The sequence below is a fragment of the Patagioenas fasciata genome, chromosome 2 (assembly GCF_037038585.1).
Source record: "Patagioenas fasciata isolate bPatFas1 chromosome 2, bPatFas1.hap1, whole genome shotgun sequence".
Classification (NCBI taxonomy): Eukaryota; Metazoa; Chordata; class Aves; order Columbiformes; family Columbidae; genus Patagioenas; species Patagioenas fasciata.
In genome coordinates, this window is record NC_092521.1 from 114,098,422 (window position 1) to 114,122,198 (window position 23,777).

At 41.4% G+C, this 23,777-nt stretch overlaps 1 protein-coding gene and 1 long non-coding RNA gene across 7 annotated transcripts in view; one reads left to right on the forward strand and one right to left on the reverse strand.

Annotated features, from left to right (window-relative positions):
- Nucleotides 1-6,084: 6,084 nt before the first annotated feature.
- Nucleotides 6,085-8,019, reverse strand: LOC139827418 (uncharacterized). Its single transcript, XR_011737954.1, has 2 exons — nt 7,528-8,019; nt 6,085-6,354 (listed from the first exon to the last, which is right to left on the reverse strand). It is a non-coding gene; the product is annotated as an uncharacterized lncRNA (long non-coding RNA).
- Nucleotides 8,020-8,186: 167 nt separating this feature from the next.
- CDK13 (cyclin dependent kinase 13) overlaps nt 8,187-23,777 on the forward strand; it is a 48,405-nt gene continuing 32,814 nt past the window's right edge. For 5 of the 6 annotated variants that reach the window (XM_065829844.2, XM_071804760.1, XM_065829846.2 and 2 more), the window contains exons 1-2: nt 8,187-10,079; nt 20,647-21,252. In XM_065829844.2, the coding sequence (XP_065685916.1) occupies nt 8,869-10,079; nt 20,647-21,252 (1,817 nt within the window). In that variant the 5' untranslated portion in view covers nt 8,187-8,868. The remainder of the gene's footprint in view (nt 10,080-20,646; nt 21,253-23,777) is intronic. The other variant, XM_065829845.2, reaches the window with a different exon arrangement.

Below are 23,777 nucleotides of genomic sequence, written 5' to 3' on the forward strand. Positions count from 1 at the left end.
ACAACCCTAAGGGAAAATCCCTACCAGGTAAACAAACAAGCCCTGAGAAATTCTGCTGAAAAATAAAGATCCTCAGACTACTGAAAACTCTTCCTATCTCTGTTTATCTTCAGAGATTGACAGTTTGTCCCGTACCAGAACGATATTGCTAAGGACTTTATACATCATGGTGACAAAGATGGAACACAAACACTTTAGAAAAGGGACGGAAGTACAACAAAAACCTTAACAAAAAAAAGAAGTGGTAACATTGGCCATGAAGCATATAGCACAGTCTCTTCCTTAGTGTATAACCAGCTGAGCATCTACTTATATCAATTTTATTGCGTTAAAAATGGTGGGCAGTCACTCAGAACAGACTCTTGAGAGTCTTAATGCACTTTTGCAGACCCAACAAAGTATTTGAGTAAAAAGCATAATATGAGTTGAGGTTTTAAAATTTGTTTAAATTACCTAAGCATTAGCCCAAGCCATCCATGGGATGGCTGTTCAGGAATTCCTTTTCTAAGGGCTCATTTTTGAGAACTGGCATCCAAATACTTTTGAAGCTGATTGTACTTCAGCTGCACCTTTCCGAGTATGTTTTTCTCCAGTCTTTACCGCTGTTTTCATGTGCTGACTATATGATAATATCTTGCAAGACAAGAGATACCTGCAAACACCCTTTCTATGTCATAAGGTTTCAGCATGTTGTGGGACAACCCACATGAACTCCTCAGATCACTGGTTCCCACACCATCACAGATGCCACTGACAAAACAGATCTTCTAACCTAATCTGGAGCTCCTTTCCCTTCTATTTACTCTTCCCTACTGTCGAAGTTTTGATTGAGGGGTGACAATCAAACCATGGCAGACATACTGTTAACCCCCTCTCTCCCCCCCTCCAGCCCCTCCCTCTCCCCCCTTCCCACCAAGGACAGGCGATCAGGAGGGAAAGAAGGACAGAGAGATAAGAGTTGGAAAAATTAAGAATGTTTTACTAATGCTACTAATAAGAATAGAGAAAATAATACAAAATATACAAAACTAATCTTGAAAAGTTCCAGCAACTGCAGAGCCGGCACCCAAAGTCCTGGATTGGACTCTGCAGCCAAACAGAGCTGGATTCAGTCTCTCACTAGGCCTCAGTTTGCAGGGATGACTAGCAAGGTCTTCTCCTAATGTCGGCCATAAGGAAAAAGGGCCGAGATCCTCGTGATCTCCCACTTTTATATGAAGTATTCACGTGAATGGAATGTTATACACAGTTGGTCAGTTTCTTGGTCACTTGTTTCTTGTTTCGCTTATCAATAAGTTTGCATTCCATTGCTATGTTTACCAAAACATGTATCTGGTTCTCCAGGAAAATGCAGCTAATATGAAGGCTTTAGCTGACAGGCAAATTCACTAAAAAAGAAACTTGTTTTTAACAAAACCAGGACACCTATTAAGCCTTGTGGAAACAAATTGTAATGCATCTTAAACTTTCTGGCTCTTCAGACAGCCAACAATTGGCACTATACCATCAATGCCTTCAATGCTTCTGAAGGATTTCATTCTCTGAAAGGAATCTGTTTCAGGTCTGCTTTGTTACGTCAGGAACCTATGGATTTCTATAGGTTTTCACTGCCAAATCCTACGCTGCCATTGCCTGATGGTTGAGAGCTGCCAACACTGACATGACTGCTGTTGGCAAATCCTACAACCTGATGTAGCAAATTTCCAGGCAGAATAAACTTGCTGTCATTAGCAGCTTAGGTTCTAGTTAAGAAGCTTCTCTGACAAGTCAGGAGGCTTGCTCCACATGAGAAAACACCAGCACTCTACTGCTAATCACATAACTCTTTCAAGTAATACATTCTTGTTCCAGAAATGCTAATGAATGGTTGGGAGTAAATTGGAAATTGCAGCCTGTGTTGAGTTGTCTAGGTCGGTCGTGTGTAATTAGCCATGTTCTCTACAACTGCCTCTGCGAGGTAGTGTTGTTGGCTTTCTGGGTTTGGGGTTTGTTTTTTTTAATGTATCAGAAGCCTGACGGTATACTTGTTTTGCTGAGTGCTTCTGTGTGTGCTGCAACACACACTGGAGGACCTCCCCATAGCTGCTGAATATTCACATGCGCAATGAGCAGCAATGGCTATCAGTAAAGCTGAGAACAGCCTCCAGGCCATTATGGAAAGATAAGATGTTCCACAATAGCCGCAGATGAAGTCTGGGAAGTACTTAACCCAGTGGAGAAGGCACAAAGAATGCTGCTACTGACACTAAGTTGCACAGAATTTTCATGATGCATAGTGTATTCATGAATAAACACAGTTTGACAAAGTATAAATGCACTGTCATTTAGGTCAGAGTAATCCTTCTTGGATAGTGACCTTCTCTCCTGAAATGGCAGGTGGGCCAGCGCACCAGTATCTTTCCTTCATCATCCTATGGACACTGCTAAATAGAAATATGAATATGATTGTTCTACACACAGCATACATCTTAAGAGAAAATCTGAATGAAAGTGCATGCGTGTGTGTGTGTGTGTGTGTGTGTGTGTGTGTGCATAACTAGACAAATATGTAATGGATGCTTTGATGACATTGCTTATAAGAAATCTGAGTTGGACAGGGACATTAAGGGTGGAGTAAACTAACACACTTGCAAAAGGAGGTTTGCTGGAAGTGATGTACAGGACCTAGACAGCAGGAATACTTTTGCTTTGGTTTAGAAAAAGAGAGGAAACCATTGGAGGGATTCAAGGAGTTGAAATACAACAGCAGGAAAAAAAGGTGGGGTTTCTTGGTTTTGTTTGTTTTTAAGTCATGTTTTACACAGAAACATAATGAGTAGGTATGTAAGCTAGGTAACAACAATTAGACAGCAGGTGGCCAGAAGACTATTAAATCACTAAGAAAAGACAACAAATCGTGCTTTTAAAGCACTTAGGATAACGTTCAAGATCGTATGGCAGATCTACCTAATGGAAAAAAAGTCGGCTCAAGAAGATGAATTGAAGTACAGGCAGCAGAGTGGCAGCTCCAGTAATGAAATTCATGAAATCATGAAGAAGAAAAATGTAGAGAGGGCATAAAAAGGGAAGAAAGAGCTTGAGACTTCAGAGTGTGAAATCAGAAGAATTTTGGAAGAAAACCTGAAATACCCTAAATTGAAGTTAGTTTCAGTAGCGAAAGATAAGAAAAAAAAAAAAATCGGAAAGCAATGAAATTGCTTTATTGTTCAGAGTTAAGCACACCTTGTAATAGGAGTGATTTCCTCCCAGGTGCTAGTTCAGCAAGAGTTCTCACACACCCAAGTTAATAATCAGAACCTACATAGGACACAACCAGGAAGAATCACCTGTAGGCTTTCCTACACTGCCTTCTGGAGCCCCCTTTCAAGTTGGCCCAGCTATCACTCCTTGGTGCTCTGTGCATTTTTTTTTCCTCCAGTGACTATTTTGATTAAGGCAAGTCAAAATATTAGGTGAACAACCATTTATCTTGCAAAAGTCTCCTCAGTAATATTAAATGTCACAAAAAGTTAGCATGCCTTGATTCTTATAGGAGACACAATAGGTCTGACGGAACCCTTAGTGCCTTGTGTGGCCATTCTCCACTCTCACAGCTGATGCCAAGTGATCAAAGACCCACCATAGGGTGGGCAAAGTGCCATATAGCCCTGCCCTGAGGGCTGGGTGAGGCCAGGGTGCTACTCCGCTTCACGGGGTTAAGAAAGAAGAAAGAAAATAAGATTAACGTTAAGGTTGTTGCTTAGGATCAAACCTAAGGATTGAATTAACTCTCCAGCATCTCTCCCAGTCTATAGGCTGTTCCAGGAAGGAATATCTTTATTACTGTGGAATATCTGGAGTATTTCAGCCAATATTGATTGGATGGAGAAACCAATTTTACCCTCTTCCTGATTCCACTGTCAGACTGGAGGAAAACATTGCTGAATTAGAAAAAAAGATTTTACCATATAGAAATCAGCTTTTAGTTCAGTATTCTCTTCTGAAAACAGTTTAAATGATTATATATTCACTGGATTTGCTTTGGTGATTGGAAACTAATAGTAGCTTTTGCAGAGAGTAAACTGGGAAGGGTGAAATATGGCATCACTTCCCCTAGAGAGACTAGGCCACTTCGTTTGAATACTGTGCATGAACAAAATGTCTAACTCCCATGATCCAGCTAAAGCAAAAAACTCTTTATTATACTATGTGTAGGATACTGTTTGGTTTTACCCAATTTGCAATTTTGCAAATTCTTATTTTTGTGAAGAAATTACTCGGAATGCTCTGTGGAGCAAAGCAGCACAGAGAGGAGACCTGGTCACATCAGATTCTCTGCATTAGATCAACTTTTAAAGTAAAACAAAGGATGGTAATCATAAATCTGCCTTATGCCCCTTGCTGTTAATAGCAATCAGACTGACGATGCACTCTGCCTGAATTGCTTCAGTAATACCACACACCAGCACTTAAATTCACTTAGACTTATGGCAAGGTTGCCTGACAGCAGTGCACCCTAGTAGCCAACTTAGTATCTCACAAGTGTTTTATTAGCTCTCCTCTTATCTCTGCTCTTAACTATGAATCAGTAAGAAAACAAAATACTCCAGCACATGTTCACTATTTCCTCTTATCACTGCTATTAACCGAATCACTAAGAAAACAAAATACTCCAACACATGTTCACTGTTTCACGCCTCTTCAGTAAGACTGTTGAAAGCAAACAATAGCAATGACCAAGACTGTCAGCAGGAAGGAAACCTTTCTTTGTGGTCTGTTTACATCTCCTTGCATGCATCACTAAAACTTGTGTTTAACTCGCTGCCTTTATCTAAGAGAAAAAATAATTTTGTCCTTCACCTGTGAGTTTGTGGTATTTTTTTGCTTCCCTTTCAGACTCTGAATATTTGAGAGAGGGGCCTGAAAATGAAAAGCGTAGTTTTTCTCTCACTTAACCATGCTGTAAATTTTGGTGAGCCAATAGCCTATATACATGAATTTGCTCAACTGAAAATATCAGATGTATTGCTCAAATTGTATTACTTTATTAGAATACTATAAATACCAAATTTTCAGTCAATTTCACTTGAGGAAGGAACTTAAAAATGACATTTTAGTGGTTCCACTATGCTTATACAAGCCAGCAGGTGAATATTTTGGGTCTTTCTTTGAAAGGTCTTCAACCACCACTTCTCAACCTGCAGATCTCAAGATTGCATGGATTCCTGCTTGCTGCAGTTTCGCTCTGGCCCTGGATTTCATGTGAGGCCTTGGAGGGACGTACCCTTCCTGTAATCACTGTGTGGTATCGTGCAAGATGGGGCAGGTACCAGTTGGGTATTTGCTCATGTTGCACTTGAGTAGAGGAAAACAGACTTGTTATCATCTGGAATTAAAACTTTGTTATTAAATTAAATCCTTCACATATGAAAATTAGTAACTGGACAGGAATTTATGCTTTAGCTAGCTCGTGAGGTTAGAGCTACTCCTTATCTGGTATGGCGGACACCCTTCTATACATTTGCAGCTGCAATAAATCTTTCTTTTCTAAGATTCGCTTTAAAGGAAATTTCAACAGTTCTCATCCACTGAATTTTGTCTTCTCAGAAGACCTATGTTGAATCTGTGTAGAAATCCACATAAAGCTCTTAAACACCTTGTTTTGTAAAATGTTTAAAACAATGACTGTTCTTATGTCTTTATATAATTAATAAATCCCCATGCAAATTCGATATTCTGTCAATCACAACATTTTGCTCATAGGTTTTCCTAAGAGTGCCAATTCTTGGGAGCTTTATAGGCTTTCATCCTTTTAATGCTGATTTCAGCTACAGAAAGCTCTTAGGTCAGCAACACTACAAATTGGGGGAAGGTGGAAAGCTTGAGCTTGTATGTTTTTCTGCTACTTTCTTGTAGTCTCTATAGGCGATTTAATCCTACTACGGCATTTGTAATCAAAAGCCAATAGAAAAAGACTTTGTATGTTAAGGCAGTGTCACCATTTACTGCAAGGCGACAACAAACAGTGGCACATGCTCTCTGTTAATCCCCCACCCTCCCCACTAAGGAAAAGGTAACAGGAGGAAAACGGAGAGAGACTTCAAGTTGGAAAAATTTTAAATGCTTTACTAATGCTACTAATAAATGGAGAAAATAACACAAAATAAACAAAACCACTCTTGAATTTCCTGGGGTAGAGTTGGCATCACTCCAGCAGCTGCAGGGCAGGCACAAATGGAATTGGATTCAGGGATGCAGGGTATGGAACCAGGTCTGGGACCCCAGACACGCCAGGCAGGGTCCTCTTCAGATGCTGGCCATGGTCAAAGAGAGCAAGACCCTCGTGATCTCTCTCTTTTATAGGGTGTATGACATCTATGGGATGGAATATTCAGTCAGTTTTAGTCACCTGTTCTGTCTGCTCCTCCTTGCAAATACGCCCCTCTCACTTATGGGACTTTATTAGTATCCTTGGTTGCTATAGCAATTATTCTAAACATCTGCCTCTTCTGCATTCCATTGGTCATCTTATCAGCTCCAGAATGCAATGTCTCAAAAAACATGCAGCTAAATTCAGAAAAGCACAGTTACTTAGAAGAACTTAGTTGAAAGGAATATTCGCTACAGAAGTACCGGTCTTGAACAAAACCAGGACAGGCAGAATGAAATTCCTGCTACACTGCTCTTGTATGTGATCTGAATGGGGCAGGTACAGGGCTATGACAGAGTATTTTTTTGCTTGACTATACATTTATAAATATAAACAGAATCTAAATGGATACTGAAGAGAAGCTGCTAAATTTATGTATACTGTGATTAAGTTACAAAAGACATAACCATCACTAACAAATTGACATGAGATCAATGCTTTTTGACCACCTGCAAAATGAGGGGATATTTTTCAAGTTTTAGATCCTTCTGCATGACAAGAGGGAGACAGAAGATTAAGTAATACACTGTTTAGAAGCAGAGTGCTTAGTTTATATTTAACTAATAATTAATAGATCTACATAAGAAACTAAACAATTTTAACTAACATCATCAATTATTTCTTAGTATAGATGTATGTCAAATTTTTCAAAAACTGTAATGCATATGTAATAATTATGTGAATATAGGCAATTCAAGAGCATCCAGCCTTTGGAGCACTTATGGAGGGTGATCCCCAGCACTGATAAAATAAAGAACGCCGCTTAACAGTATAATTGACTCTGCTGTTTATTTCTCTGTTTCAATGCATATAAATCACAGAATGTTGGGGATTGGACGGGACCGCAGAAGATCGTCCAGTCCAATCCCACTGCCGGAGCAGGAACACCTAGATGAGGTTACACAGGAAGGTGTCCAGGTGGGTCTTGAATGTCTCCAGAGAAGGAGACTCCACAACGCCCCTGGGCAGCCTGTTCCAGTGCTCTGTCACCCTCACTGTGAAGAAGTTTCTTCCCATATTTAAGCGGAACCTCCTGTGTTCCAGTTTATACCCACTGCCCCTTGTCCTATCATTGGTTGTCACCGAGAAGAGCCTGGCTCCATCCTCCTGACACTCACCCTTTAAATATTTAGAAACATCAATGAGTCCGCCCCTCAGTCTCCTCTTCTCCAAGCCAAACAGACCCAGCTCCTTCAGCTTTTCATAAAGTACACATCTTGCACGACAGAGATTTTAAATGGAGCACTCCCGCAACACCACTCGGCGGCACGGAAGAGACGCGGGGGTGCCGATAACTCAGGCCGCCCCTCCGCCCTGTACTCCGAGGCGGAGCGCCCCGAGATCCGCGGTCTCTCAGTGGAGAAACACCACCCGCTGCCCGGGGCGCCTCGTCCACCGCCCCGCTTCGCTCCCCACCCCACCCGAGCGGCCCCACCGCTCCACCTCCGGCCTGCAGAGTGCGTCGGGGCGGGCAGAGCGGGAGGAGCCCCAGCAGAGGGAGCAGCCACCATTACGAGAGCTCCGCTGGGCCGGATAACACCCGAGATCCCTGACCCGCGCGCCCGGAAGCGCCCCTTCCCTGCGCCCGAGGGGCGAGCGCGGCCCAGCGACCGCGAGAAGCGTCATCTCGCGAGAGCCTCTCGGGAGGATGGGGGGGTGGGGGGGAGGTGCCAGTTCTCGCGAGAGTGGGGCGGTGCTCCTCGCTCCGGGCATGCGGGAGAGGGCGCGGGCCCGCGCGCGATTGGCGGGGCGCGGCCCCCACCTCCGCCGCCGGCCCCGCGCATGCGCCGCGCGCCACCGGGCCGTGTCCCCGGTGCGTGTGTATGCGTGTGTCACCCGCGCGGAGCGCAGAGGCCGCGCGAGCGCTCCCGGCTGCCGCCGACTCGGGACCGGGCACCTGGGACCCACCGGGCAGGGTAAGCGGGCTCGGGGCCAGCGCAGGGCCGCACGCCTCCTCGGACACCCCGCCCGGAGGCGGCCCGGCACGGCCTGACCCCACCATCCGGCCGGGGAGCAGGCGAGGGAGGAAGCGGCGGCCCCGCGGCCCGCGCCCGGCGTTCGCACCCCCGCGCAGCGCCGCCCGGCGCCGGACGAGGCAGCCGCGGCCCGGGATGGAGTGAGCAGGCCGCCGCCAGGAGACACTTCCGCGTTGCGGGAGGCCGCGCCGGGTCCGCGGGAGGCTCCCGCCGCACCGGCCAGCGCCCGCCTCTCGCCCCGACCCTAGCCCGAACGCGGGCGGCGCGACCCCCTATGTGGCGGTGCGGCCCCATGTGAGGCGGCGTGGCCGGGCGGGCTGCGAGGCGGGCCGGGCCCTGGGAGCGAGGGAACGAGCGAGGCCCCGGTGCCGGCCGGCGGGTGTCCCCGTGTGTCTGCGCGGCGCCGGGTCTCCATGGCGCCGGCAGCGCCCTGAGGGCGGTGGCGGATTCCCTAGGCCGCGTCCTCGGCCGTGAGTGAGCTCGATGCCGAGCACCTCGGACGCGGCGGCCGGCGGGAGCGGGGGAAGCCGGGGCTGGGGGAGCGGCGGCGGCAGCAGCTCGGCGGTGGAGGCGGCGGCCGACAAGAAGCGGCTGCATCACCGTAGACGGAAGCGCTTCGCGGCCCAGCCGCAGCCTCCCCCCCCGCCGCCGGCCCCTCACCCGCTGCTCTTCCCGCTCCTGCAGCCGCCCCTACTGCAGCCCCCACTCCTGCAGCCACCGCTGCCGCCGCAGTCCCTGCTCTTCCTGGCGGCCACCGGCGCCTCCTCCTGCTGCGGGGACGGGGGGGAGCGGAAGCGGCCGCGGGGCAAGCGGCGCACGGGCTCCCGGCACAAGCGGCGGCGGGGCCGTGGGGGCGGTGGCGGCGGCGGGACCCAGGAGGCGGAGAAGCGGCGCGGTAGCGCGGGTCTGAGCACTCTGGTGGAGGAGTACGACGACGTGAGCTCCCAGTCCGAAGGGCTGGTGGGCGGCGGCGCGGCCGGCGGCGGCGGCGCGGGCAGCGGCGGGGGGAGCCCGGCCTCCTCTTGTGGCGGTGGGACCCAGCGACAAAGGGGCGAGGCGGAGCGGAGCAGCCGGTCCCGCCGGGAGCACCGCAGCAGCAGCGGCCGCTCCAAGGAGCGGCACCGGGAGCACCACCGGCGGGGGGAGGAGAAGGCGCAGCAGGAGGGGGCGTCGGCGGGCCGCGGGGGAGCCGAGGCCTCCTCGTCCTCCTCCAAGTCCCGCAGCCGCCACAATCACAGCGGAGGCCAGGACCGGGAGGGACTCAAGAGCAGCAGCGGCGGCGGCAGCGACGGCCGCAGGAAGGGCTCCCTCACCTCACCTGGCAGCGGCAGGAAAGAGCGGGAGAGCAAAGCGCACCGGAGCTGGACTAAAGCGGCCAAGGAGCCGCCGTCGGCTTACAAGGACCCGCCGAAGGCCTACAGAGATGACAAGCCTGAGCCCAAGGCCTACCGGCGACAGCGCTCATCCCCCAGCCCCGGCCGGGATGACAGCCCCCCGCTGCATCGCTCCTCGCAGAGCCAGCGGAGCCGCAAGTCGCTCAGCCCGGTGGGCGGCCGCTCGCCCCTCAGCCCCTACAGTCGCCGCCGCTCCCCCAGCTACAGCCGGCATAGCTCCTATGAGCGCGGCGGGGATGTCTCACCCAGCCCCTACAGCAGTTGGCGCCGGTCAAGGAGTCCCTACAGCCCAGTTATCCGGTGAGTCCGGCCACGGTGGGCGGAGGGAGGGAAGGAGGGACAACGGGGATGAGGGGGTGGATCGGTGTGTGGAGGAGGGGAGTAGTGGCTGGGGCTGGGCTGGAGGGCAGGCCGGAGAGGCTTGCATTTAGCAACAAAAGCGCTCCTTCTTGCCCTCTTGCTGCCAGATAGCTGGGGTGGGGGGAAGGGGAGTGGGACACATACAAAGATCTTCCTGTCCTGTCTGGGGGACAAAGCGAGACGCAGGTGCCTGTAACAGTTCTGTAGCTAGTTTATGGGAGACCACCTATCTGGAAAAAGGCTTTTTAAGTATTGAAAGGCATGAGAACATTTCCAGATCAGAATGAATGAAAATACTTCTTGGAGGACAAGATTTCCAAAGGACTGGATTTCGTTTTTAAATCTTTGCTTACAAAGTGTGGAGATTCTCAGATACATTCTTATGTATCCTATTCCCCCGAAGAAAGTTTACGTGTTAAATACATTTGTGTTTGGTTTAATGCCTGCTAATCTGAACAGCAAACAAGCTGGCAGACAATTTGTGTTCCAAGTGTTTCTTGTTCTTTTTAGAGGTCTATAGAAAGACTTAGATTTTCAGTTTTGCTAGGAAAAGGAGCTGACATCAAGTTTTTTTAAACTGTCTTTTGTGCTTTACACAACATATGAAAATGTATGTAATTGCTTTTCCCGGTAAGCTTATATACTTCCATATATTTGACAAGTGCTTGCAAATAATTTTTGTTACTGTTAGTGGGAGCTCAGAATATAAAGGTCAGCATTGCTGTGACTTTTTATATTATGTATAGAGAGGCAACATGGGGTGTATCTCACTAAGCAGATACAAACTGTGTTGCAGAATTAAAGCTCTTGAAATACTTAAAGCTGAAGCAAAACCACTGGGTATTGAAAGTATTTGCTTAGTAGGTATTTGTAAGTGAAGATATTTATTTCCCACATTGGTATCTTACTGTTGCCTCATTGCTTATAGGCTTACTTAAATCCACATCTGGACTTCAATTTTAAATATATGATGTGATTTACCATTCCACTGGCAAGAATTTTGTTTACAAGACATTACCTGGTGGCTTGTCTGAGAACTGTTCCCTGGTATTTCCAATGAGCACTTTTTGTTGGTTACCATTTGGGATATCTCATAGTGTATTCAATGAGGATGCTGAAGCCATTCCTGTTTCGCTGTCTGTTGGTCAGGTTTGCTGTCCTGGGTGTGCATTGAATGCTGTTTAAAGAGCGAAGTAACAAAACTGTGTCCTACTTTGTTCAGAGGGATAAAACAAAGATGCCTTTGGAAAAAAATAGTGATTGTTTTAAGGTATGGTTGCATGGCATAATTTTGTAAACAATAGGGTGTTTCAAGCAGAAAACACTGTGGGTGCTCTGAAAAGCAGCACATTGTCATTGTTCTGTGAGAGCCTGTTAGGAGTGGTTAAGGATACTCTTTCAAGATTATTTGGATCATAGAATAGTGAGAATATTATTTGCATGGTTTGATTTAAATGTGCTATGAATCAGATTATTTTCTGTAGATGCTTATATCCTGGAATAAGAAAGCTACTAATGGTGAACAAAATCATATATGCTAGGTTTGCACTTAATCTGACTCATACAGCTAATTCTTAACAGTCCAGTTAGTTTAGGATCCCGATTTATGCACTGACTGATAGGGCTGTAGTGGAAGGTACAGGAAGTCTCGTATAGGGGACAGTTACAGAACAAAGATTCGTAGGAGTGTTGTGTTTCTTTTTTCCTGTTACTGGGCCTGTGATTTGAAGCACGAGAGTTTAAATCTCCTGATTTTTATATTGTCTCTGTGGTGTGTAAATCTTTCTTGAGCTGCAGATCGGTTCCTAGGAGTTAGCTTTGTTGCTTCACGCACTCCTTCCTCCAGTTAGATTGTGATTTGCATTTCATCTTTAAATGTATACAGATAAATTACTTTGTTAACAGATACAGATTGTCAGGTTTACTAGAGAGAGAGATCAGAATGGCCAGTGAAGAGTTTGCTATATGTAGAAAGCAAGATCTGTTTGTCCTAATGTGACATTCATTGTAAAAATGTCATTTTCACAGAAAAGGAAAGAAACCAAAGTGTGAAGATAAGCTCAGTTGTTCATAATGTTCACCTCATATGGAGAAACGCAAGCTGGTGTTTCTTTGCTCCCATACAGCTATTACACATTATGTGTATTGCAGTGGCAATAGGGAAATAAAGATGGGAGGCATTTATACGTTTTTTTAGCCATTCAAAACTGTGTCATAATGAGTTTTTGTGCATCACTCTCTGATACTGCATCCACAACACTGAAAATTTTTTGTTGTGCTCTTTAGATCATGGTATAGTGGCCTTAGACTTGATAGAATATTATGGTTTCATGAAGGCAACAGCTTCTTACTGCACCTGTTGTCTTCATCTGGATGATTTAAAGACTTAATTCTGGGCTTGTATCCAGCTGTAATGGTATCAAGACGGTAAGAAATTTGTGTGTGACTGAGCATTCCAGGCTGCAAGTCTTTTTGCTCTTTTCATTCTGTATCTCATATATGTAACTTCTAGGATGTTATATAAATTACCTAGTTATTTTGGTATGTAGAAATTGAGAATGAAGTCGTTCTAGCATGTTCGGAAAACTCACATGTGTAGAGTGCTGATTTTTTCATATAGGTCTCTGAGCTGCTTAGGGAGAAACTTCTAGTAAACAGGTGGAGAGAAACAAGTGAAGTCAGCTTCACTTGTTTGAATCCCTGGTTTTCTCAAGCTGCAGCAACAGTGCAGTTGTTGTGAGTTGAGTTTTGAATTGCAGTAGTGACTCTGAGCGCTGTTTTTTGGTGATGTTGCTTGGATATGGGTTCTGAAGAGAAGCAAAGACACTAGATATGTGTTCCACATTTGGAAAATTCTCTTTGAATGGTAGGCTAATTACCTTTTCTATTATAACAACAGTAGATGTCTGTTTTGGGCAAAACTGATTGTGTGAGCTGTTTCCACTTGTTGGAAAAAACTTCTTTACTTGCTGCTGGTGGATTTGTATTACCATATTTTCTTGTGGATAGTAACACAGCTGTTCTAAAGTAGCACATGCACATTTTCAAAACGGAAATTCTTCCATAATGCTAAAAGGATGAGTTATTTATTTCTCTACTGATAAAATGACTGGGTTAAAAAAAAAATCACTAAGAAAAAAAGAGGAGGGGGGAAAAAGAGGAGGAAGAAAACCCCATGGCTGACAAAATAAGCTTTCACAGTCTGTCTTTGGAAACTGGTTTAGGATGAAACTGTAGGAAGAGAGGAACTATTTTTTTATAACTTCAGTCAGGTCATATGCTATGTGATCACACATTTAATTCAGTTAGTTGTATAGATGAGTAATCACATTTTTCCAAATTTGGATACACCTACCTATCTGCCTAGATTAAAGTTAAGTGGGTGGGGCACTACGAGCCTAGTACTACTGTGTGCATGGATGTCACTTGTAGGAAATATATGAGATTGCTTTTCTTGTTGGTACTATAGAGTCATCTCATACTCTAGCTGTAGCTAGTCCATAGTACTGAGGTTCTGCAAAATATGGATTATTTATGTACAAAACCAAAACAAGCCTAGGGAAAATGGTGAAATGGTAAAATACATAAATGCCTGTTTAGCTAGTAACTGCCTACTTCATGGAGAAGACACTGTTTCATATGCTGATATAAAATAATAATAATAAAAAAACCTTTGAATCCAGTAATCATGCTACTTTTGGACTTAAAGGGTTAAGAAAGATTTTCAAATATTTTTTCGCCCTTGTTTGGTGAAAATAGTTGTAGGTTTTGTTAGTTTGTGTGGTGGTTTTTGTTGTTTGTTGTTGTTGTGTGATTTGTTTTGTTTTACATAAAACTCTCTAATCTTGTTTAGTACAACTGTATTTTACAGAATTTGAAATGTGAAACTCTTAAATTCTCACTGTTTGGAATATTTAATTTTTCCAGTGCGTATTGAGGCTCTTGCTCTAGTACATATTGTGAATTTATTAAGATATGTTTTGTTAATTTGCAGTGGACTTTGCCTTTTACCCAACCATGTTGATGTGCCTTTCATTTTCCTCATCCTGCTGCTTCTTTCCTTGTTGTGGGAACAGATCTCATTTGAAAAAGCCGACTTTTGATGTGTTTAGAACATGGCACCTGAGTTGGCTTCTTGCTGGTTGATTTCTTTGTAGGCAGAGTTCTCATCTGAAAATAGAGGGTTATAAAGCAGATTTAAGAAAAATAAAATTAATGTCAGAATTTTTCAGTATTCCAGTACTGTATGTATTGGACACCCTTTTAAAGATTTACAGTTTGAATCGGTAAGGCAAGTTATGTAGTCTTCCTGCACAAAGCAGCTGAATAGGTGGTTGGTTGTAAAGCTGCTTACAATATAACCTTCAACTAGGGTCTAGAGAAAATAAATAAAATTAATTAATTATAAGGTATCAAGTGAGAGAGCACTATTAATGTTATGGCTTAAAGAAATTAATTACGCTTTAGCCTGCTAGTGCAATATGGAAAAGCTATACTATGAACTAAAATGTTTTGTCATGGTGGTTTGTGTTACTGAGTGATTATAAATGTCTTGGAAGATCTGCAGTGAAGCCAATTGATTAAATTTAGGTCTCCTTTTTCAAATACACTGTGACCTTAGCGTGCAGGGGAAGATGACTGTGCTTAGTCAGTACTGCAGTGGTGGTTAATAAAAAAGAGTTGGGCTATAGTTGAGTGTTTTAACCTCCTTTGGTCTGTTCAGTTTCTTGTTTTTCCACTTTCTTCTTATGAATCCCTTGGTTTTGTGTCTTGTCAAAAAGTTACTGACAATGAGTTCCCTTGTTCAATTCTGTAGGCACTGATATATTCAGAGTATAGTATTGTTTGCGCTTAGATAACACATGTAGCTGACTGCTAGCATGTTGGATTTAGCTTGCTCCTAAAGCAGCTAAGAAGAAAAGAGGTTTTCAAGTTTACAAACATGAGAAGATAACACATGACTGTTCTGATTTGTCAATAAAATGTAATGCCTTTTGTGTTTGTGTGTGTGTGTTAAAATTAAGGGAGGATTGGAATGGGAAAGAAAGAAGCACCTTGGGAAGTAGCATGACAAGAAAAAACATGCAAGCAGATTAAGACCCCTATTCCTGAGATCTGCCATGTTTAACACTAAATTTTTCTTTCCTTTCTGCTTTCACATATCAAGATGGTAAAATATAGCACTTCAAGCTTTCAGTTACTGTTTGGAATTGTATCGTTCTGTGCTTGAGAATACAAGTGATAATACAGCAGTAGACCTTTGTTGTTGTTGTTGTTAAATTCATTAATAAATCTCCTGTTTGGCAATTGATAAGTTAACAAGTGAAGTGTAATAGAATGTTGCATTTTGAAAAGGGGAAACATTGTAATAGTTTTGAAACTTGTAACTAATGATACTTTGATGTCTTAAGTAGGTTTTTGTACAGTGAATAAGTACATTGTATTAAGCAGAGAAGAAAGTGGATGCTGTTTTGTTCAATGAAATCTGGCGTGCTAGGTAAAGAAAGGCATTCTTTTTGTTGCTCTAAAAAATGGAGGAAAGCAGATTTTGAGTTGACTTACTTACTAGTGCTTTTTTCCTCTGTCCATTTCTTTAAATCTGCCTCTTATATGTGTTTTGCAGATAATATCTTGATTTTTTTTTTTCCAATTTCATTTTATAGCTAGACATAACATTATGTAATTACTTCAGTTTCCCTTTACAGCTAATCTAGTTGTGTTCCTAGTCTCCTTTGTTGCTGTCTCCAGGGAAGAAAAAAAAAAAAAAAGACAGCTTTATATAAAGAACTTATTAGTTCTAATGCAGGCTAGTCATGCTGATAGTTATGGGTTTTTTGGCAAATCAGTTTTCTTTTGGGGGGTTTGTTTCCCCCCCCCGCCTCTCGTGTATAAAAACCTATTAAAATTTGTATATGGTTCAGAAGTTATTTTATGAATGTCATGAAGTCTGACAGTTTTCCATTCTGTAGGGATATAGAGCTGTGTGAAATGAATTCAAGGTGCTTGTAGAAGACTGTTAATGGATATGCATGGCAAAGGTACTTGTAAATGAGGCAGAAATTCTGGGAAGAAGCATCAGAAGAAACTTACCTGGAACAGTGACTTCTCAGTAGTCTCTCCCTGTGTGTGTTACCAGCAGATGTTGGTGCGTTTGGTTTGGGAGGTTTAGATGTGGCCCTTGGCTTTAGTACACTGATCTCTCCAAGCTTGGGAAAAAAAAGTCCAGATTGTTTTGTTGGATTTGTTTGCCATTTGCAACACATTTCTGTGCAGTCATAGCCACTGTTCTTTTGTTCCCATTTTTTCCTAAATGAAGACAAAATAGTAGGTGGCAAATGAATGTCAGATAATGTCATTTGATATATGTCCATATGTATGTATATATGTTCATCTATGTATATATGTTCATATGCATGCACACACATTTAACCAAAATCTGTTGGAAGATTTATAGAGTACTGCGTATTTCAGATATCCTGATTTTTTTTTTTTTTCGGGGTCCCATTAAAATGTTAGTGTCCTGTTAAACTGCAGACACTGGCTATTGTGTGAGCCCATTTCTGTGCTGCAGTGACTTCATCTTTTATGTCAAATGAGTGTTAGCTCTGAACAGAGTGAGTTGGCTCATTTTGTTATGTATAAGGCTGTGTTCTTCCACTCTCAGAGTTCTGTATACACTCTGAGGGAAAGCTTGTAAATGTCCATAGTTTTGTTTTTGTGGCATTTTTATAGATGGAAATATGTACATAAGTTTTGTCTAGCGAGGAAGGTTTTCTTGGGACTTTTGAACTGATGAAAGACAGTGATAGTTGAATATTTGAAAATATCATTAGGCTTATGAAAACACCAGATTTCATAGTTGTAACTTGAATCACTAGCACTTTGACAAAGCTGCCTTTTACTTAAGATTCAGCATTTGTCTGTTTAGTTGGAAGTGTTAATATTTTTGGTGTAGGTCCCTTGGGTCTAGTCCAGTGGACAAGGTACAGCAAGGGATTCTTGCAAAGGTCTTTGAGATGCCAAAAGAAGTTCTAGTTTATTATTAACACAGACATGCATTATGTAATGCAACTTCCTCCCCCCCACCCCAACATAAAAATAAATAAAAACTTTTGGAAAAATTAAACCAGTGCAGAAATTATACTCAGTCAACTGGAACAGGTTCCTCAGGGAGGCAGTCACAGCCTCAAGCCTGACAGTGTTCAAGAAGAGACTGGACAATGTCCTCAGACACATGGTGTGAACTGTGGGGTTGTCATATGCAAGGACAGGAGTTGGACTCAATGATCCTTGTGGGTCCCTTCCAACTCAGGACATTCTGTGATTCTACAACAAATATCATAACTAGGCTACTATAATTTTCATCTGGTGTTAAGGGCTGTAGTTTGTACTGGAACTGAAACTTGTGTGCATGTGTATTTTCTCTTTCCCACATGGGTGAAATTCTGACATGAGAAAGTTATGCTATTGTTGTTTGGGGTGTGAAACCTGGGGTGGAGAATGTTGAGTTTTTGCTGAGCTTGTATAAATCCATGTTCACATCCAAGACTCTCTTGACGAATGCTGGTAAAATATGTGCATCAAACCACTATCAATGTTTGGCTTCTTTATGTTTGTTTTTGAAGAAGGTATAAAGACTTAGGTTTTGTCCCAGCTTTTCAAAATTTCCTCTTCCCTATCAAGTTATGGTAGCTGGTCAGGTGAACATTTGAACAGATTTTCTCATTTCATCCTTAGTAGTGATCTAAATGAATCTGTTTTATTTTGAAACAAAGTGGAACAGAAATCTATCTTATGATCAGGCATGGTGTCTCAGCAACTGTAGTGTTTTAAGGTGCTGCCCTCTTCCCAAGTGCCTGTGGAATTACATCCATATTTCTGTTTGTGACATAGATTATTTTCTTTATATTAGGCACCTTTGGAAAAAAAACAAAACACAAATCCTGGACAACCCAGAAGTTGTACTTATGAAAGAAATACAACTGGTTTTGAGACCTTTAGGGTGTGTTTTAAGTTTAGTACAGGTTGCAATGAGGTCCTTGGGGTGGAGGTTGTGTTCTACAGGTAACTGGAGTGACTGTCAGTTTAAAATAGTTGATCTAGGGACAAAATGTGCAAGCAAATGTTTTCCGAGACAGGTCAGTGACATCCTTGCAAATTAAGCACCATTTATAGAAGTCAGTTTAGGACTGACAGGGCTTGTTATCTTGATGTTAGAGAAATACAATTGTACTGATTCTACAGCTGGTACAGATCTGTAGCAGTATACCTCTGCTTGAGATAAAAATTCCTTTCAAAAAGTAAGATAACAGTGTGAGGAGAGCTCTGGCCTAGAATTTGGAGGGTATGTACTGTCTGGATAGTCTCAACCCTCCTTTTTCTTCCCATTATCCCATCATAACTATGTACAGAAAAGTATAGAACTTTGCTTTTTTTGCTTTTTTTTGCTTATTTGCTTTTACTCCAGTTTGGCCAGGACTCTGAAAATTATCTATAGGATTTAGTACTTAGATTTCCAAAGTAAAAATGAGAAAAATAACTTTACTGACATGTTTCATAATGGAGCAGAAGTGAGTTTTCAAGGGATTTTTTCATTGATACTATGTTTTTATTTGTTTTTTAATGGACATAGACATGAGTGTGTCTTGTGACCTGAACCAAACCCTTAAATTTCACTTGAAAATTCAGAAATCAGAATTACGCAGCAGGCTTTTTTCTTTAATTAAAGGGTAAAAAACCTTCATTTTTTATTATTTAAAAAAAATTACTATGACTGTTATTTTTACCTGCTGTCTTTGTTATCTCGCCATGCCAGAGTGCCAGAAAAATCTATAAAACCTGCTTCCTGGTATAAAATTAAATCGTGTTAGTTTCCAAGAGTTGTCCTCATGTGGGGTTTGACACTTTTTTTTTCTTTCAACAACCTACACATTGTTTTGAACCACTCCTACATGATCTTGATTTATCTCAATGACTTCTTATATTGCTTTAGAAAGAAGACTGAAAAGAGTCCTCTCTGTAATGCAGGAAATAGTGTAAATTCGGAAATACTGCACACAAAATCAAAACATTATTGTACTATATTAAATATTTGTTCAGTTGAAATGTGATTTCTCATATTGATAATTAAAAATGAATTAATTGTTACTAAAATTAAATTTGACATAGTGGTAGATAGTCCTGACCATAATGGTTGTAGGGTTGTAGTTGGCTTTATTTTTTTTGTCTTCCCAAGGTTTTGGCAGCCTCCATACACTGGTGTGCTACCTTTTGAAATCTGAAATTCTTGTATTTCCAAAAAGTTTTATTTTTGCTACTGCTTGATACTTTTTCGTTTATCCAGTTAATAAATACATTTTTAAAATCCTGATTATACTTTTTCCTTCCCTTCAAGTGGTATATTCAAGGAAAATATTTGCATCAAAGTTTAATCAAGAGAATACATGTAAATGTGGTGAAGACCCTTGCTGTTCTTAGTATGGTAAAATGAAATAAAACCTTCACATTTCATTTCATTTATTTCATAACGTTTGTGTGGTAACAGTGGACTAGGCTACTCGTTCTCATGCCTTTCACCTCAATTACATTTCTTTCCTTTTTTATTTAAAAAAAAAAAAAAAAAAAAGATGAAGAACTGACACAGAAATACTAGGCAAATTAGAATATCACTTTGAAAAAACTGAATGAAAAATAATTAATGTTAAATGGTATTTTTGCACAGTAAAAGTTTGCTTTTCTAACTGTTAAGATTCAACCCCTTGCTCTCATTCTAGGTTGTTTTCCTGCTATGATTTTGTATATGGCTTAGATTTTGTAGGTGATGCAGGTGTAGCATAGGCCTACTTGTGGATTATGTTTACTTAGCAGTAGCTATAACAAGTGTTGGGCTCTTTTGGTTTCTCTGGGGAAAAAGTATACAGTTGAATTTTGAAAAAGGAACGTGGCAGCCTTTAGTATTCAGTATTATTTTTTCAACTAGCTTATTTTAATGACAGTTGTGAAAATGAAACTTTAGAGGTTACTATGATTACTACAGTGTTGTGTTTAGATTTTTCTTGTCATGTTGTAACATTAATTTGATTTTGTTGAATTCTGGTTCTGTGACCAGCTGAATTTTTCTGAAATACTATGTATGCTAAAGATGTTTGCACAAGGTGCATAGAATCAGATTTTCTTTAAAGGAGAAAAATATCTCTGATAAGTAGTGAGGAAAAAGGAAGGTGTTTGCCCTATAGGTATACTGGTATTTTGCAGTTCTTTACTGGGATAAACTGCATCTAAGAAAGCTTTAACGTTTTCGAACAAGCTATATAGGTATAGAATCTTGATTGAGTAAATCTGTAGGGTTGTTTTTTCTTTTAGCATGATCTTTCCTGTTTCGTAGACCTTTGAGATGGTGATAATGGTTGGTTAAAAAAAAAAAGGGGTAGTTTGTCAAAAAGCATATACACTGGGAAAGCAGCTAGACTAAATTTTAACTGGGTAAATCTTTACTTTTGTGAAACAGGAGATCAGCAAAATCTCGAAGCAGAAGCCCATATTCATCAAGACACTCGAGGTCGCGTAGCAGACACAGATTGTCTAGATCCAGAAGTCGTCATTCAAGTATTTCTCCTAGTACATTGACTCTGAAGAGTAGCCTGGCTGCTGAGCTGAACAAAAACAAAAAAGCAAGAGCTGCTGAAGCAGCCAAAGCCAGTGCAAAAGCTTCCAATACTTCAACACCTACTAAGGGAAACACTGACACTGCTGTAAGTGCACCTCAAGTGAACAATGTGAAGGACCTGAAGAAAATAAAAACTGAGCATACACCTTCTCCTACAAGCAGTGCGAATTTGAAAAATGACAAGACAAAAGCAAAGGTCTCGCTTCCTGAAACGAAAGGGGAAAATAATTTAATTGCAGATAAAATTACAAAACAGAAACCTACAGCAGTAAAAGAGAATAAATCAACTGTTGTAAAACAGCCACCAGTCACTGTAAAAGAGAAGAGCAAACCGAGTACACCAAGTGTAGTAACCAAGGAGAAGGATCGAATTGTTGCACTACCAACTTCCACACTGCCACCCTTACCTTTGCCTCCCACGCTGCCTGAAGATAAAGAAACTGATAGGTGAGTTGTGACATAGATCTCCTTTTTGAGGTTGCCTGTGTTCCTTTTTAGTATTGTTGTTGTTATTGTCTGTTCTTTTTTATTGTTATCCTTTCCTTTGGAAAAGAAATATAATCCTATTTGCTAGATCAAGCTGATGGATTAGGTAGTTTGTTCTTGCTCTGCAGTTTTTTTAATGTGGTGATTATTAGTGAGCTAAAATAATTTGATCTTAAAATAAAAATAATTTAACTAGTTCTTGAAAAGAGAAGGATATAATCTAGGAGGAATCTTTCAACAAAAAGTCCACCAAAGAGATGATTTAAAATTGCTTTGGGACTAATGCAAGAATGCATTCAAGGATTCAATATTTCAAGTTTGGTCTGAACATATACATACTTTCAGGGAAAAGCTGAATTCAGAAGCAATATGTGGAATTTCTTTAATGAGGTGGGATTTGAGGTAAAGATTCCCTTCATGGCTTGTCATTTGTGGTAACTTTTGAAGCATAAAAATTTGGCTCTAGTGTCTGTATTCCAAGTGTCATCTGAGTTTAGACTACATTAAGTCTCTTCATAGTCTTAACAGAGAATATGTTTTGTGATTTGTTATTTGGAAAATTATGCTGTTGAGCTGTAATCTACTATTTTTCTTTTGGTTTGTTGAGGAAGTTGAGAAAAGTTACTTTGATTATACTCATGGTGTTACATGACTCTCACATATATGTAAGAAACCAGCTTCTCACAATAAGTAAACCAAAATTTCTTAGCATTGAGGGAATAACTAATTAAAGCGTGATATATCTTTGTAAAAAATCAAAATGTAAAAGAAAAATTTGAAGCCATATGGAGTACTTTCTATATTCCGTATCTTGAAACTAGCCTGTATTGTTCTTTGAGAAGAGCATAGTGTTTCTTTGACTGGTAGAAGTAGCTATAACTACAGGTGTGAATTTTTGTCTTGTGTTTGCTAGTAATTTAGTGCTATGTTAAACATTAGGATGCACAGAAGGTCTTGGCAAATAGATACAACCTAACAATGTATTAGAATTTTTTTTTTAGTGGTAAAAGAGAAATCTTGTTTCCTGACCAGCAGCACTGTAGCAAATATCATTCCAGTTGTTCTGAATCACATCTGTGTGCTGGATGTACAGTTGCCTTTCAATTTATGACAAAGCCATCCTCCCTAGGTAAATGGGATTTCTGACGCTGTTATTTGAGAGTAAGATTTACTGTTTTAACTAAAAATAAGGCTAACTAGTTTAACTAAATACATGAGTGGCTTTGCGGAGTTAATTGTGATTTCATCTTGAAGCTGACTAATTGCTTCTCATTATTAGTATTTTTTAATGTAATAATTGTTTTAAGTATAGCTAAACTGCACAGAGGAGTTAAGCTGTAAATGGTTATATCAGTGCTGGGCTCCTTCTTTAAAAAAAAGAGCTTAAAGCTTGCAAACAGCTGCATTAGAAAGATTAATGACAAGTGATAGAATGTTATTTATGCTTTGCTTAATTTTGCCTATAGGATATTATAAACTTAAAATCAGAATGGTTGTGGTTTACAAGTCATTACAAAGCTTAAGTCATCAAAGAAAAATTATTAATATCTTTTAGGGGGGAGGAAGGCAAAGGCTTTCGTCTTGGGCTCAGAGTTATGGGAAGATCATACCAACAAAGAAAACTTGATGCTATGCAGAACTAGCTGGTTTCTCATGTTTTGCTAGTTGTGAAGTTCAGTAGAATCTGATAAATAAACTACTCAAAGGAACAGCAGCAGTGTTACAGAAGCACTGTGTGGGTCAGCTGAAAGAGAAAACTGTTCTGGTCATCAATGACATGTGATTTAACAGACCTGAAAAAAGGCCACTCTTGGTTGCCTCTGTTTCAGAACCTCTTGTTTATTGTAGTTTCACTAATATTGAAAATTTGGGAGCAAAATACTGAGAGAAATAAAGATATATGAACTTCAAAATTAAGAATATTTCTTTACCATGATGATTATATATGCCGTCAAAAGGTGGTTTCTTTTTTATAACATGCTAACCATCATGTCTGTGATGAGGGCAATATATGCCTCCTTGAGGCGCTGCTTTAAATTCAGGCAGTGGCAACTTGAGAAGTGGTAGAAGATATTCAGGTGTTCTGTTTTCATGGGGAAGCATAGACGTATGCAAAACACAGGAGTACTTTGTTTAAATATATGAAGGTTGTTAATTGCATTTAATGTGAGACTATATGCATGCTTCATGATGGAAGATAGCAAAATCTTTCCATTTACAGAAATTCCTGCTTTGTCTGCAAAAATGTAGATAAGAAGTTGCAGAAAAACCTCCAGAAAATATTCTTAGAGAAGGATGCTTATTGGCAAATGCAGCTATCTTGCAGAATGTGCCCTCAAAGCATGACAGAAAATTTTCTTGATGCAATGACAGAGTTTGAAATTTAAAGAGATTATATGAGAGTCCTGTGGGGAATAACCAGTTATGTAATATAATGTTTAGAATTGGTCATGGCTTTAAAATGACTGAATATGCAGTAGCTACAC